This window comes from Salvelinus namaycush, chromosome 17, assembly GCF_016432855.1.
Source record: "Salvelinus namaycush isolate Seneca chromosome 17, SaNama_1.0, whole genome shotgun sequence".
NCBI lineage: Eukaryota > Metazoa > Chordata > Actinopteri > Salmoniformes > Salmonidae > Salvelinus > Salvelinus namaycush.
This window is the reverse complement of record NC_052323.1, coordinates 19202085-19218058: the sequence shown is the minus strand read 5'-3', so window position 1 is coordinate 19218058 and position 15974 is coordinate 19202085. Positions and strand designations below refer to the sequence as shown.

General features: G+C 45.2%; 1 protein-coding gene across 1 annotated transcript in view; it reads right to left on the bottom strand.

Annotated features, from left to right (window-relative positions):
* Nucleotides 1-5039: 5039 nt before the first annotated feature.
* The window catches only part of LOC120062131 (FERM and PDZ domain-containing protein 3-like), a 42846-nt gene continuing 31911 nt past the window's right edge, over nucleotides 5040-15974 (bottom strand). Inside the window, exons 10-15 of the mRNA XM_039011938.1 lie at nucleotides 15597-15686; nucleotides 13454-13633; nucleotides 10893-11028; nucleotides 9374-10073; nucleotides 9111-9319; nucleotides 5040-7897 (exon numbers count right to left, since the gene is read on the bottom strand). Coding sequence (XP_038867866.1) covers nucleotides 5040-7897; nucleotides 9111-9319; nucleotides 9374-10073; nucleotides 10893-11028; nucleotides 13454-13633; nucleotides 15597-15686 — 4173 coding nt within the window. The remainder of the gene's footprint in view (nucleotides 7898-9110; nucleotides 9320-9373; nucleotides 10074-10892; nucleotides 11029-13453; nucleotides 13634-15596; nucleotides 15687-15974) is intronic.

Here is a 15974-nt window from a genome sequence, read left to right as displayed (position 1 = left end):
CTGAAGGTAACACATACAAATAAATGGAAGAATGGAGGTAGTTTTGTGCCAACAAAAATAAGGGATTAAATATGTTAAAATAAATTAGATATTATTTAGATAATATTTAGATATTATTTAGATAATATTTGAGCTTTCTTATAACTCCCAGAATTAGGTCAGACACTTCAAAACTTCATTCCTTATGATCTTTTTTTGCCATTTATGAATGTGTTATTCAATGCGTTTCAAAAGGCCAAATTCAATATTTTATCAAATATTTGTTTTCATATATTTTTGGGGGGGGATACCTAAATGCGTCCTAAAATTCCAAATCAAATAGCTAAATGATCCATGGTATGTTCTTCTGGGGGGGAAAAATCCATAAGTCAGCTCTGAACCCCCCTCCCGGTTTAGACTTTTAAGAAATTAACAAGCATCGCTTACCGTACGGTTTTGGAAGCATAAGGACCTTATCTTTCATGTCAGCGAGAAATCATTTTCAAAAGGTTCAATTGATACACCTTGATAGGGTTAGAGTTCCCAAACGGCCACATCTCCATTTTACAGAGACTGTTTGCGGAAGACAGAGGGATCACATGTGCTAATCAGCTTTCAAGCATACTACGAACACCTGTGTGTAATGGAAGAAGGCCGCCAGAAAGGTGCTGTTACACTGAAAAATACTGTTGGCTGCAACTGTGATGAAGACGTTTAAAACAGTGTACAGCAGTGGAGGCTGCTGAGGGGAGGACGGCTCATAATAATGGCTGGAACGGAGGATTTAATATTTTCTGAATATTCTCAGGTGTTTTGGAGTACCGCCTGCAATTGCACACAAATGTTTATAGACAAGAATGAAGAAAGTATGGCCAAGTAAAGGTTAGTTGAGTGTGGCGAGTGTGGCGAAATATCCTGAGTATGGCTAAATATCCTGAGTATGGCTAAATATCCTGAGTATGGCCAAATATCCAGAGTATGGCCAAATATCCTGAGTATGGCCAAATATCCTGAGTATGGCCAAATATCCTGAGTATGGCTAAATATCCTGAGTATGGCCAAATATCCTGAGTATGGCCAAATATCCTGAGTATGGCCAAATATCCTGAGTATGGCCAAATATCCCGAGTATGGCTAAATATCCTGAGTATGGCCAAATATCCTGAGTATGGCTAAATATCCCGAGTATGGCTAAATATCCAGAGTATGGCAAAATATCCTGAGTATGGCTAAATATCCTGAGTATGGCCAAATATCCTGAGTAGGGCTAAATATCCTGAGTAGGGCTAAATATCCTGAGTATGGCCAAATATCCTGAGTATGGCCAAATATCCTGAGTTTGGCCAAATATCCTGAGTAGGGCTAAAGAGCAGCCTATGCAGAGGTTTAGCTCTGCTGTAGAGGTTTAGCACCGCTGCAGAGGTTATGTGTACATTGCTAATATTATGCCATGTTCTCTGCAGTAATGTGTTGGCAACGAGTGGAGTTTGGGTTGACATAAAATAGCCTTCAAGCTTTTGGAGTGATATGCTTAGTGGCTGAGCAACATTTTCTCTGAATGCAGCCCGACAATAGAGGCCACAGTAATCTAGGCCAGAAGTTTGGAGAAGGACAACATGGAGTAGAAGGATAGGCTACTTCTGCCCAATGCTCGGTAAGGAGAAGCACAACATGGAGTAGAAGGATAGGCTACTTCTGCCCAATGCTCGGTAAGGAGAAGGACAACATGGAGTAGAAGGATAGGCTACTTCTGCCCAATGCTCGGTAAGGAGAAGGACAACATGGAGTAGAAGGATAGGCTACTTCTGCCCAATGCTCGGTAAGGAGAAGGACAACATGGAGTAGAAGGATAGGCTACTTCTGCCCAATGCTCGGTAAGGAGAAGGACAACATGGAGTAGAAGGATAGGCTACTTCTGCCCAATGCTCGGTAAGGAGAAGGACAACATGGAGTAGAAGGATAGGCTACTTCTGCCCAATGCTCGGTAAGGAGAAGGACAACATGGAGTAGAAGGATAGGCTACTTCTGCCCAATGCTCGGTAAGGAGAAGGACAACATGGAGTAGAAGGATAGGCTACTTCTGCCCAATGCTCGGTAAGGAGAAGGACAACATGGAGTAGAAGGATAGGCTACTTCTGCCCAATGCTCGGTAAGGAGAAGGACATCTCAAGTAAATCTATTTCATATTAATTTGGAAGTGAATGTCAGATGGGGCCCAAATAAATGTATCAAACACACATTTCAATCTACACCAAATGTAAATGTGACATTTCTAAACTGAAGATTATAACTTCAAAACACTTTATTGCTCTTAAAACAGGAGACAGGTTGTACAGACAGAAGAACACAGTGAAGACAAGATTATTGACAAATAAATACTAAGTAAATGAATAAGTGCAAACAAACACAATGGAATAGGCCATGGAACAAAGGTCCATTACGTTATGGAACAAAGGTCCATTACGTTATGGAACAAAGGTCCATTACGTTATGGAATATAGGTCCATTACGTTATGGAACAAAGGTCCATTACGTTATGGAACAAAGGTCCATTACGTTATGGAATATAGGTCCATTATGTTATGGAATATAGGTCCATTATGTTATGGAACAAAGGTTCATTATGTTATGGAATATAGGTCCATTATGTTATGGAACAAAGGTTCATTATGTTATGGAATATAGGTCCATTACATGATGGAACAAAGGTCCATTACGTTATGGAATATAGGTCCATTACGTTATGGAATATAGGTCCATTATGTTATGGAATATAGGTCCATTACGTTATGGAATATAGGTCCATTATGTTATGGAATATAGGTCCATTATGTTATGGAACATAGGTCCATTATGTTATGGAATATAGGTCCATTATGTTATGGAACAAAGGTCCATTATGTTATGGAACATAGAGACACATTCACAATATGGCAACAACGCAACTCAACAATGACAACCACACAATATATTTGTATATTATCATTACGTCAAAAACGAAATGTTTGAAAACATTTCCAGGTGGTCATGATGAGAGAATGTTGCTTGATACAGTAAATATTTAGTTTTTATAAAAAATAAACATGTCCCATGCTTTATACTCATTATATACTCTTAAAATATAAGTTTTCGCTATTAGTTTTCTATGGAACATAACTACTATAAATGATACAGTACAGACATGTTTTCTCTTTTTTTACAAAACGGTGAAGAATTCGGAACCAAACTTCACACGTCAGTTAGTAATTTAAAAGTGTTTTCCAGGCTCACAAATATTCCAACTGTTTTACAATATGTACATCTTGAGTGTAGAATAACACAACTCCGCATAAAGAATTTCCATTGCAAAACATTATTGGCATAAGTAGCCTCCTCATATTTTTGTGGGTGTATATTCTTTCTTTCTCACTTCATAAAACTAGTAGTAACACTGTATCTGCCAACACCACTGGTAACTTGACCGTTTCTGCTTCTTGTAACTCCAAGAACAAAGGTAGAATTGGGGAAACATGCAAGCCAGTAGTGCAGTGAAAGAGTTCACGTGGCCTGGTATGAACAGTATCCTGTCAGAGTATAACAGTTACGGACAGAGTCTGAATAGTTTCTGTTGAGGTTAGCTGTAGGCTGCTTCCATCTCTGTGGTTTGACAACAGGATGAGACAGAAAGACGTTTTCAGACAGAAAACACAGTTGTCAGTTTTATTAAAATACATAGAAAACTACTTTGTGTGTTAGTGATTTATATATATCTCCTGTATTGCACAAGAGATAACAGCACATATAGAGAGCAAAAAGTATAACCCCATTGAATTCTTTGTGACACAGAATCCTGTAAAATTATTGTAGAGAAGAATATAGCAACTTGAATCTTTTCTAAGATGAAATAGTTTATCAAATGGAAGGTGTATGAGGAGTTTGTTTTCTAGAGCAGTGTTCAGTTGACTGAATGTCAACAAAACATGAACATAGATCATGTGTGAGCAGGAGCAAATGCTGAAGGCTGTGCAAAAGTAGAAGGCTAAGCTTGCTAAAGTGGATCTCTCATTTACAAGTGTTGATGTGCCGGTTTAGTGTGGATTGTGATTGTGGTGTGTGAGTACTGTGTGTATGTCTCTAACCAAGACAGCAATGTGAGGTTGACTACACTAAATACTGCAGAGCGGAGCTGCCTTCATTTCCTTCATGAAGAACATTGATCCTAACCAGCTGATTGGTTAGCTACTAGTGAGTTAGCGTTTCTGTTATGTCTGCCCACACTAGGTGTTACATACCGGTGGTTTTATTCTACAGATGAGTAAATGGCCCCCATGTTTGTTTTATATCAACCCAATTTAAATGTGTGGATTTTCCAATCTTACAGGAGGTACAATTTCCAACATTCTGAATGTGATGTATGTGATATTGTTGAGGTGCAGGTCATGACATTGTCCAGATGACCAACAGAACTTATTGTGTCACAACAGTTATAAAATTTAACAAACAAACACGTCAACTACTAACCCAGGCTTTGGACTACCTAATTCACAGAATTCGCTACTTTGACGTTTTCTCTGCGGTATTTTTCCCCAGAGCACATTAAAATGTCTGAAGATTTATTGTAGATGTATTACTCTTTATATTTGTTATACTCAATATCATTTTATATATTATTTTCATTATTTTCTATTCTCCACAAAATGGTATACTTTGCTAAAAAGATACAACTCAAATATACATCGAAAAGAATGAGAAGGATTTGTGTAATGTGAGAGTTGACATGGAGGAGTGGTTAGCCCTGTTTTCACCCAGCGTTTCAGAGGTGTCGGTCCTTGCACCTTTTGTACAGCGGTGCCCAGGCGTCTGTCTCTTATGCTAGAACACCACAGGGCCACTCTAGGCTGCAACTGCCACAGCCCCTGTAAACGCATAATGGAGCAGTTGCATTGCAATTTTTGCTGAGGATGGATCATTGCATGTCCTGTAAACAATAAATAACTACTGGACATTGGGAGTGTGGACCCAGCCACCCACACTCCCAACTGTCATATATGATTATTTACTAACTTCCACATTCTTTGTCTCTACTGGGTAGGCAGGGTTTTGATTGGGCGAGAGAGGGAGCCCATGTTGGTGGTGGTTGTAGTAACTTGGGGACTCATGCTCTTGTTAGGCAGACTACTGGAGTGGCCCATCGCCTCCTCGGCTGCACGCAACAGCAAAGTGTAATTGATAGCAACCTCTTCAACCTTCCTCAGCAGCTGCAGCCTTTGGGCCTCTGAACGCACCCCTCTAACCAGCTTGATGAAGGTCTGAGTCAGTTCGCAGAGGACCAGGAAGCTGGCCGTAACAACGCTCAGCATGCGAGTGGGGCTCTTCTCAACGCTCGCCACCCGCCGGCACGCTGCCCTGAACTCCTTGAAGCGCACTGCCAGCTCCTGCTTGTACTCGACGATCCGGGACGGCTGTAGACGGGATTCGTTATCCACCTGGGGAATGTTAGCACACTGACGCAGGATGGCTAGCAGCTCATTAGCATCCAGCTGGGCATTGAGGAAACCGTCCGGCAGGCTGAACGTCTTTCCTTGCAGGGATTCGACCCTCGCCAGGCTCCCCTCCAGAGTCCCGCATGCCCGGAGGTCGATCTCCTGTGTCTGCGGCTCTTCTTCTTCTTCTTCCTCTACTTCCTCCTCCTCCCCGCTGCAGCCCTCAGCGTGGAGAACCTGGAGCGTTTTGCTGACAATGGGCAAGGTCTGAGAGCCCAGCTGCATCCCAGGCAGGACCTGGAGGGTGGTGGAGTAGGAGAGCTCTTCTTTCTCGCTGCTCTCGTCTGCCGCTTCACACTTCCTGTAGCAGAAACAGAAAGAGCAGCACTTCTCCCTGTCATCACTGTCCTCGCTAGGCAGCCCCAGCAGTATCTCCGTCGGCGCCCCCTCTCTGCTCTCCCTCAGCAGCTCTTCTCCCTGGATGAAGAACACTCCTTTTTTCCCCTTTGCCTCTGCAGCAGTCGTGTGAGTTTGAGTTTGATTGTGAACGGGCTCCACGGTTGTTGGAAGCCTCGGCCCTGCGGCCCTCACTCGCTCCATCTCCTTCTCCAGGTTCTTGGCTTTGGGTTTGATCTCGGTGTACAGCTGGGTGCCTTCAGAGTTGTCCACCTCACCGATGCTATACCGCCTCTGGAGCTTCTTGTACTGCGGGGCGCCCATGCAGTCTGGTGTGCGAGACGTGCAGGTGGGCAAGCAGGAAGCCTGCTCCCCCCTGGGTTCCCGTGACTCCAGACTGGTCGAGCGGATTCGGGTGGTCTTGATCTCTAAGGTCTGAGGTCTCCTCTGACCTCCCTGGGGGTGAGGGGTTTTGGAGGTCGCTGGAGGGGTCTTGGAGAGGGGTCTCTCTCTGCCCCTATGCTGCTGTGTCTCTGCAATTGAGCCGACCGGCGTATCGGGCAGTCGGATGCCTCTGCACATCCTCTTGCAGTCGCAGCTGCGGCGTTGTTCTCTGGAGATTCCAGGGGCTTTTAGCACAGGACTTGTAAGGAGCTGGCAAGCACATGGGGTGCATGAGGGGACTGGCGAGGATCCCTGGGGTAGGTACTCGCCCCCAGACGATTTGGGCTTCAGAAGTTCTTCCAGAAACTCTAACTCGTACTGCCGGACCTTCTGGAGCTGGGCTCGGCGCTCATCAGTCTCCCGTCGAATCCGAGCTGGGAAGGTGGCCGACAGAAGGTTCTTGATACTTAGGAAGGGAGCGCTACGCTGGGCCTTCCCTTTACCGCCACCCTGGTTCTTGCTGTTGGCAGATGGGAGAGTGGAGACCTTGTCCACAGAGCAGGTAGGGTGTGTGGGGTCTCCCAGGAGAGGTAGTGTCTTCAGGGGGCATTTATGTGGCTCAGCTTGAGCTTTACCCTGGGACCTCTCTGCCTTGGCCTCTGCTGCTTCCTTCCTCTCAGCTTTCACAGGCATGTGTGGGGACTGGGAGTACTTGGTTGGGACCTGGGGTCTGGGCTTGGCCAAGATGGGGTCTGCTCCTGCTCCTCTCGCTGCGCTCTCTTTGCTGCTGGCCAGTTGGAGGCCTTTGGCACAAAGACGCTCATCATCTGTCGGGGAAGAGGAGTGGAACACCACCACCTTTTGGGTATGTGGATCCTTCAGTCTTAGCTGTGGCCCGGGTTCTCTAACTGGGCACGTGCAGAACAGGTCATCAATTGGCAAGAGGTCTTTAGAGCTTGAAGGCTTGATGGTCTTGCTAGAGGCAGTCTCGGCATCTTGGCACATGTTTGTGGGGCAAATCTTGGCGGAGGCAGTTCTGTCCACAGGCAAGAGAATGGGTAAGGCTTTGTTGGTAGTGTCTGGGCTCAGAGGCCCAGACTTCTTCCCCTTGACCCCCGCAGCGAAATTCGGGCTTAGTTTGCCCACAGCAGTACCGGGCAACCTCTGATCCTTGCCGACCTTAGGTGCCTGCCCTGGATCGGAGACTTTCAGCTCCTCAGGTGACTTCGCAGGGCGGTCTGGGGTGCACACTTTGGTGGGCTCTGGTTTTGCCTTCTTGCCTTCACTCGGCTCACTCTGCGTTGGGTCTTGGGTAACGTCACTCCCCTGCTCCACTGTGCTGAGACCTGGACTGGCAGTCTCCTGACCAGGGCTAAGCTTTAGGGGAACAGTCTTACTGAGGATCATTGGTTTCGAGGGGCAGCCGCTGCGGATCTGACCCATGGAGAATGCACCGCCTCCAATAGTCTGGGTGGTGCAGCCTGGTATGGCCAAGGGGAAGTCTCTGCGACTGAAGATACGCTCCTTGTTGATGTGGTGGGCCAGCAGGTAGGCCTGGTTCTGGTGCTGCTTCATGGCCGACACCATCTCTGAGACGTCTGTCAGCTCAGAGGAGTTGGTCTCGTGCCCTGAGTCTAGCGATGACTCAGGCGTAATGGCCGCCAACACAATCAACCCTATGGAAAGAAAGAAAACACAAGACACTATCAGGGTCACACGGGCGTCATACAATATCACAGACAGATGGAAAACAGTCATTGATTTCTGAAAGATGGCACATCAAATACACTGTTTCTAAGTACTTACACTTGTAAAAATCTCTTGATGTTTCTTTTAAAGCTCTGCTAACCGTCTGTGAGTAAAACCTTGTTTTGCATCAAACTGAATTTTAATGAAGACTGAGTGAACTCTTGTGTTTCTCTTGCTATCAAAAGATACAACACAAGAGACTATGTTCAGTATCAAGCAGTATGCTGTAAAACAACACATCAAAACAAAGTATTTTTGTTCCTGTTTTGGGATGTTAAAGCTTTGAACTTGAAATATGCTGTCAATCCAGCCCCAATTCATCAGGGCATGGACTCAACAAGTTGTCTAAAGTGTTCCACAGGGATACTGGCCCATGTTGACTCCAATGCTTCCCACAGTTGTACACACGGGAAACTGTTGAGCGTGAAAACCCCTGCAGCATTGCAATTTTTGACACACTCAAACCAGTGTGCCTGGCAGCTACTACAATATCCCGTTCAAGGCACTTCAATATTTTGTCTTGCCCATTAACCCTCTGAATGACACATATACACAATCCATGTCTCAAGGCTTAAAAATCCTTCTTTAACCTGTCTCCTCCCCTTCATCTACACTGAAGTGTACAAAACATTAGGAACACCTGCTCTTTCCATGACAGACTGACCAGGTGAAGATATGATCCCTTATTGATGTCACTTGTTCAATCCACTTTAATCATTGTACGTGTGTCATTCAGAGGGTGAATGGGCAAGACAAAAGATTTAAGTGCCTTAGAACGGGGTATGGTAGTAGGTGCCAGGCGCACTGGTTTGAGTGTGTCAAGAACTGCAATGCTTCATGCTTTTTCACACTCAACAGTTTCCAGTGTGTACAACTGTGGGAAGCATTGGAGTCAACATGGGCCAGCATCCCTAAGGGAAAGCTTTCAACACTTCCATGCCCTGACGAACTGTAAAGGGCAAAAGAGGGTGCAACTGAATACTAATGTTTTGTACACTCAGTGTATAAAAATATGTCAAAGTGCCCTTTAGTAGTCACTGTGCCCTAAAATGAACCATTAGCATTGAAAGGAGCCCTTGGTGGTTAGATTAGACTCTCTATATGAGAAGAAGTCCATATAGCATGACACGGCATGTTGACCTGTGGTCTGAGCTGGCTGTTGGGGGTGATGGGGGAAGTCCTCTGATGCAGCTAGGGCTTCCAGGGCCTGCAGAGTGGACACCAGAGCATCATCCAGCTCCTGGGCATGGTCCCGTACTGTCCTCGTGGCCACGTTGTCTATCAACGTCACCGGGACATCCTCTGGAGCTGGTACCACTTCCTTGGAAGAAGCCTTGGCAGAGCTCTTGCTGACTGCAGCCCCGGTTGCAGGGCTTGGACGGGTGACAGGGTTGGGTCGAGACTTCCGTCCTCTCTTGGCGTCATCTTCGTCCGAGCTGTTGTCCCTGAACCCAGGTGGAGGAGCAGCAATGGCCGGCGAGGGCAGCTGCAGCTTTCTTCCTACGTCCTCCACCTCTTCCTCCTCCTCCTCTTCATTCCCCGGGGGAGGCAGGGCCATCAGGTCTACTGCACCTCCATCGCAGGAGGCACAGGCGCTGGAGCACTGCTTCGATGAGGCGCCGCTGCGTCCACCGTTCAAGGCCACAGCCACTCCCTCTGCCCTCAACCTGGCCTTGCAGGAGTCACAGAAGAACCGTGTAGCTCGCTGGGACTGCCCCATGGTTTGGGCTCTGCTCCTGAAGACCACTGAGCTCTCCTGGATGGGGCTTTCCGGCCTCCCGCCGATCCTCTCCGTTTTCTGCAGCGTCGGGTCAGACTTGGTACGTGGCCGCCCTGGTGCCTCTTGGGAAATTAAGTTCTCGTTGACGTCGAGCTCGGGTTCTGCCTGCATTTGGAGCTCCTGCAGCTGTTGTTGCTCCCGGAGATGGATGTGGCAAAGACCCAGGTGTTGGGACTCTGCGGGCTGTGGGGCGGTCGCTGTAATCTGAGACTGGGACCCTGGGTCCCTCGTATGGGGTCTTTCCCTCTCGTCCCCTCGTCGGTCCCCACTGGACGCTGCTGTGGTGCCGGAGCGCGGGTGGGCGTGGTGGGAACCTCTGTAATCTGCGGACAGAATTGTCAGAGCAGTTGAGAGGCTGAGAGGTGAGGAATCGCATGGGAGGATGGAGTGGGTCCTTATGGGAAAATAGAGGAGAAGGCTGGTGGATTTTTTCAGTGATGGATGCTGGAGACTGGAGTTGGAGGTAAGTCTGGTGGGATGTTATGGGACGTAGCGGCCTTCCTCTCATGCAGGCACACCACCACAGCAGATGGAAACAGAGCTGTGAATGTTTGAATATTACATGTATATTTCACAGAAAAAAAGCAAGCCAAAACCACAAAATGTTACCCTATGCAAGGAAAAGGGAGAGAATAGTCCGATGAAGATGAGATCTCAGGATGGAGATGGGAGGAGCGACAGCAGAGGTGATTGGTAGCTGTTGATATGGCTTAGGTCTGGATGCACATATGCATTATGGAGAAGCAGGTCTCAGTCCAGTTGGATTGAGTAGAGTTGGTTGCAGTATAATGGTTTACATGCAATGCCTCACACTTGCAGACACACACTAAAACCTGTAAATGGAATCCTTGAGATGCAAACTGATATTCAGTCAATGTGCCTTTGGATACGGAGTTTGGATGTTGAGTTTTATTGATAGAAAATGTAGCCAAAGCAAAGAATATGGAAAGGATTTTAACCGTAAATGATTATTATTATTTTTTTTCAGTTTTATCTAAAGCTAATAATAATGGAATCCTATAACAACCTCCCGAAACACTAGACCTACAGATCCATTTCTTAAACAACAGATATTGTAAATATACAGTTTCATTGCAAGTCCTAACTAGCAGTATAAATCAAGGAGGTGACTACTAACATACCTGCCTTGATCATATAAGACTGACCAGGTGTCCGGTAGTAGATGGTTCGTTTGGGATCCACAAACAGCTTGTAGTAGCCGGAGATGAGACAGGCGAAGTTACTGGCATCAGGCCACTCCATCAACAGGACCAGAGGCTGCATGGGTGGGAGTGGATAATTACGTTTTGGATGTAGATTTCTTTATTGTCCAATTGTACACAAGGTCCAACGGAAATGTATCTTCTGCTTTATCCAATGATGTACAGTGCATTAGGAAAGTATTCAGACCCCCTTGACTTTTTCCATATTTTGTTACGCTACAGCCTTATTCTAAAAATTATTGAATTATTTTTATTCCTCATCAATCTACACACAATACCCCATAAAGTGAAAACAGGTTTTTAGAAATTGTTGCAAATGTATAAAAAATTAAAACAGAAATACCTTATTTACATAAGTATTCAGACCCTTTGCTATGAGACTCAAAAATGAGCTCAGGTGCATCCTGTTTCCATTGATCATCCTTGAGATGTTTCTACAAATTGATTTTAGTCCACCTGGGGTAAATTCAATTGATTGGACATACGGTCCAAGAGTTGACAGTGCATGGCAGGGCAAAAACCATGCCATGAGGTCGAAGGAACTGTCCGTAGAGCTCCGAGACAGGATTGTGTCGGGGCACAGATCTGGGGAAGGGTACCAAACACTTCTGCAGCATTGAAGGTCCCCAAGAATACAGTGGCCTCGATCATTCTTAAATGGAAGAAGTTTAGAACCACCAAGACTCTTCCTAGAGCTGGCCGCACGGCCAAACTGAGCAACCAGGGGAGAAGGGCATTGGTCAGGGCGGTGATCAAGAACCCGATGGTCACTCTGACAGAGCTCCAGAGTTCCTCTGTGGAAATAGGAGAACCTTCCAGAAGGACAACCATCTCTGCAGCACTCCACCAATCAGGCCTTTATGGATGGTAGAGGGGCCAGACATGACAGCCCACTTGGAGTTCACCAAAAGGACCTTAAAGGACTCTCAAAACATGAGAAACAAGATTCTCTGTTCTGATGAAACCAAGATTGAACTCGTTGGTCTGAATGCCAAGCGTCTCGTCTGGAGGAAACCTGGCACCATCCCTATGGTGAAGCATGGTGGTGGCAGCATGATGCTGTGCAGATGTTTTTCAGTGGCAGGAACTAGGAGACTAGTCAGGATCGAGGGAAAGATGAACGGAGCAAAGTACAGAGAGATCCTTGATGAAAACCTGCTCCAGAGGGCTCAGGATCTCAGACTTGGGCGAAGGTTCACCTTCCAACAGGTCAATGACCCTGAGCACACAGCCAAGACAACGCAGGAGTGGCTGTGATAGAAAAATTACATATTTACCTGGTTTGTTTGATATTAATAGTTAGCAATAATAGTTAACAAATAGGATATTTCTGTTTTGTTTAATTCTGTGTTTTCATATGCTCCACTCTAGTTCCCTGCAGCTAATTTGGGCGTATGGTCACCAGAGATGACTTGAGCTGACAAATTAGTTAAAGACTGCATTACGTAGACAAGATGTGGTGGGTGTAACCGAGATAGAGATAGCCAGGAGGAGTTTAGAACAATTCCTCATTGTCTCAAAATCATCCTTGCATCTGGGAAACTAAACCAGGGTGGGGTTAAGACAACAACCCACGTGCAGATAACAACAGGATGAACCCAGAGTGGCTTACGATGCTCCTTGGTCTGCATGAGGGGGGTTAAACCAACCATGACTGAGCATTGTTAGTGTCAGCTATATATAGAACTCTGCATTTGTGTAAAGGTTAGGTTACTCGGTCCAACACTCAAGCGTGGGAGGGTCGACCAGCCTCATTATTGCAATAAGTATTTGATATTAAATAAAGATGATTGTTTGAAGAAATGACCAAATCTCTCTGAAAATAGCTGTGCAGCGACGCTCCCCATCCAACCTGACAGAGCTTGAGAGGATCTGCAGAGATGATCGGGAAAAACTCCCCAAATACAGATGTGCCAAGCTTGTAGCGTCATACCCAAGAAGACTCGAGGCTGAAATTGCATCAACAAAGTACTGAATACATATGTAAATGTGATATTTCCGTTTTTTTATTTGTAGCAATTTGCTAAAATTGATAAAAACAGTTTTTGCTTTGACATTATGGGGTATTGTGTGTAGATTGACGAAGGGGGAAAAAACTATTTAGTCCATTTTAGAATAAGGCTGTAACGTAACAAAATGTGGAAAAAGTCGAGAGGTCTGAATACTTCCTGAATGCCCTATGTATTGGCTTTATCTCAGCCCCTCCGAAACACACACATCTTCATACACAGAGGATGGAAATGAGTTTGGAGGCTTCAATAAAGCATTTTACTGTATATTTAATATAATGACCATACCGGTACTTCAACTTGGTTTATCTCACAGGTTTGACTTAATTGAATTTGAAAGGAATTCTTCTGTGCAGCGAAAAATCTATGTTTGGTACCATGGCCTACTAGTATGGTGCAATGAGTTCCACCCTGAGCTTCATAATGTCCTTCTAGATCTATAGTTGTACATGTGTTCAATCTGTCACATACCTTGGCCTCCTGTATGGCCACCTCTACGCGGGCAACGCCCTGGTTCTCCCGGTGCAGCTGTATCTTAGCAACGCGACTGAACTCTGTCAGAACCGTGGTCAGGTTGTTCTTCAGGTCGATCACATGACCGATGCCGTGCCGCGGACCCACCAGCAGCGTAGTGGCCGACTGCTTCTCATCCTGTGGATCAATCAGTCAATCAATCAATCAATCAATCAATCAATCAATCAATCAATCAATCAATTCTATTAACACAGAGAGAGCTCTGAATTCATGGAACAACAGCATAGAACTTAATTCAGAAACATGCATTCTTCAAAATTATATGTACTGTAGTATATGTATACACATGTACAGTGGGGCAAAAAAGTATTTAGTCAGCCACCAATTGTGCAAGTTCTCCCACTTAAAAAGATGAGAGAGGCCTGTAATTTTCATCATAGGTACACTTCAACTATGACAGACAAAACAAGAAAAAAAAATCCAGAAAATCACATTGTAGGATTTTTAATGAATTTATTTGAAAATTATGGTGGAAAATAAGTATTTGGTCAATAACAAATGTTTATCTCAATACTTTGTTATATACCCTTTGTTGGCAATGACAGAGGTCAAACGTTTTCTGTAAGTCTTCACAAGGTTTTCACACACTGTTGCTGGTATTTTGGCCCATTCCTCCATGCAGATCTCCTTTAAAGCAGTGATGTTTTGGGGCTGTTGCTGGGCAACACAGACTTTCAACTCCCTCCAAAGATTTTCTATGAGGTTGAGATCTGGAGACTGGCTAGGCCACTCCAGGACCTTGAAATGCTTCTTACGAAGCAACTCCTTCGTTGCCCGGGCGGTGTGTTTGGGATCATTGTCATGCTGAAAGACCCAGCCACGTTTCATCTTCAATGCCCTTGCTGATGGAAGGAGGTTTTCACTCAAAATCTCACGATACATGGCCCCATTCATTCTTTCCTTTACACGGATCAGTCGTCCTGGTCCCTTTGCAGAAAAACAGCCCCAAAGCATGATGTTTCCACCCCCATGCTTCACAGTAGGTAGGGTGTTCTTTGGATGCAACTCAGCATTCTTTGTCCTCCAAACACGACGAGTTGAGTTTTTACCAAAAAGTTCTATTTTGGTTTCATCTGACCATATGACATTCTCCCAATTTTCTTCTGGATCATCCAAATGCTCTCTAGCAAACTTCAGATGGGCCTGGACATGTACTGGCTTAAGCAGGGGGACACATCTGGCACTGCAGGATTTGAGTCCCTGGCGGCGTAGTGTGTTACTGATGGTAGGCTTTGTTACTTTGGTCCCAGCTCTCTGCAGGTCATTCACTAGGTCCCCCCGTGTGGTTCTGGGATTTTTGCTCACCGTTCTTGTGATCATTTTGACCCCACGGGGTGAGATCTTGCGTGGAGCCCCAGATCGAGGGAGATTATCAGTGGTCTTGTATGTCTTCCATTTCCTAATAATTGCTCCCACAGTTGATTTCTTCAAACCAAGCTGCTTACCTATTGCAGATTCAGTCTTCCCAGCCTGGTGCAGGTCTACAATTTTGTTTCTGGTGTCCTTTGACAGCTCTTTGGTCTTGGCCATAGTGGAGTTTGGAGTGTGACTGTTTGAGGTTGTGGACAGGTGTCTTTTATACTGATAACAAGTTCAAACAGGTGCCATTAATACAGGTAACGAGTGGAGGACAGAGGAGCCTCTTAAAGAAGAAGTTACAGGTCTGTGAGAGCCAGAAATCTTGCTTGTTTGTAGGTGACCAAATACTTATTTTCCACCATAATTTGCAAATAAATAAATTAAAAATCCTACAATGTGATTTTCTCATTTTGTCTGTCATAGTTGAAGTGTACCTATGATGACAATTACAGGCCTCTCTCATCTTTTTAAGTGGGAGAACTTGCACAATTGGTGGCTGACTAAATACTTTTTTGCCCCACTGTATGTAGTATCAGTTTGGAGTTGACTATACTTGTTATATCAGTTTGGATGTCTGGCCTGGGATGCTACAAGGCTACAGGAAAACATAAACATGAGCTGTACCTTGACATAAGAGAAATTCATCATAAAGGAGTGGGACTCATATACTATAATGTGGGAATACGATATGGGCATGTTTATAAGAGAATGTTGCCATTACTAGTCCGACGGTGTGGAACAGCAAGCCTCCAAAGGGCGGAAGATCGTTGAGCACACGCATGTACTGCAGCTTTCCCTGGAGAGGAGGGACCTGTCAGTAGACACAACACAACACTCAAGGGCCCAGTCTCAATAGTCTAGTGGCTTCCTCTACTCGTTTCCTCTCCTTGATCTGCACTAACATCACAGGTGAAATTAAAAACCTAGTTGTATTTGTATTTGTTTTTATTATGGATCCCCATTAGCTGCTGCCAAAGCAGCAGCTACTCTTCCTGGGGTCCAGCAAATTTAAGGCAGTTTATACAATTTAAAAAACATTACAATACATTCACAACACATTGTGTGCCCTCAGGCCCCTACTCCACCACATATCTACAGT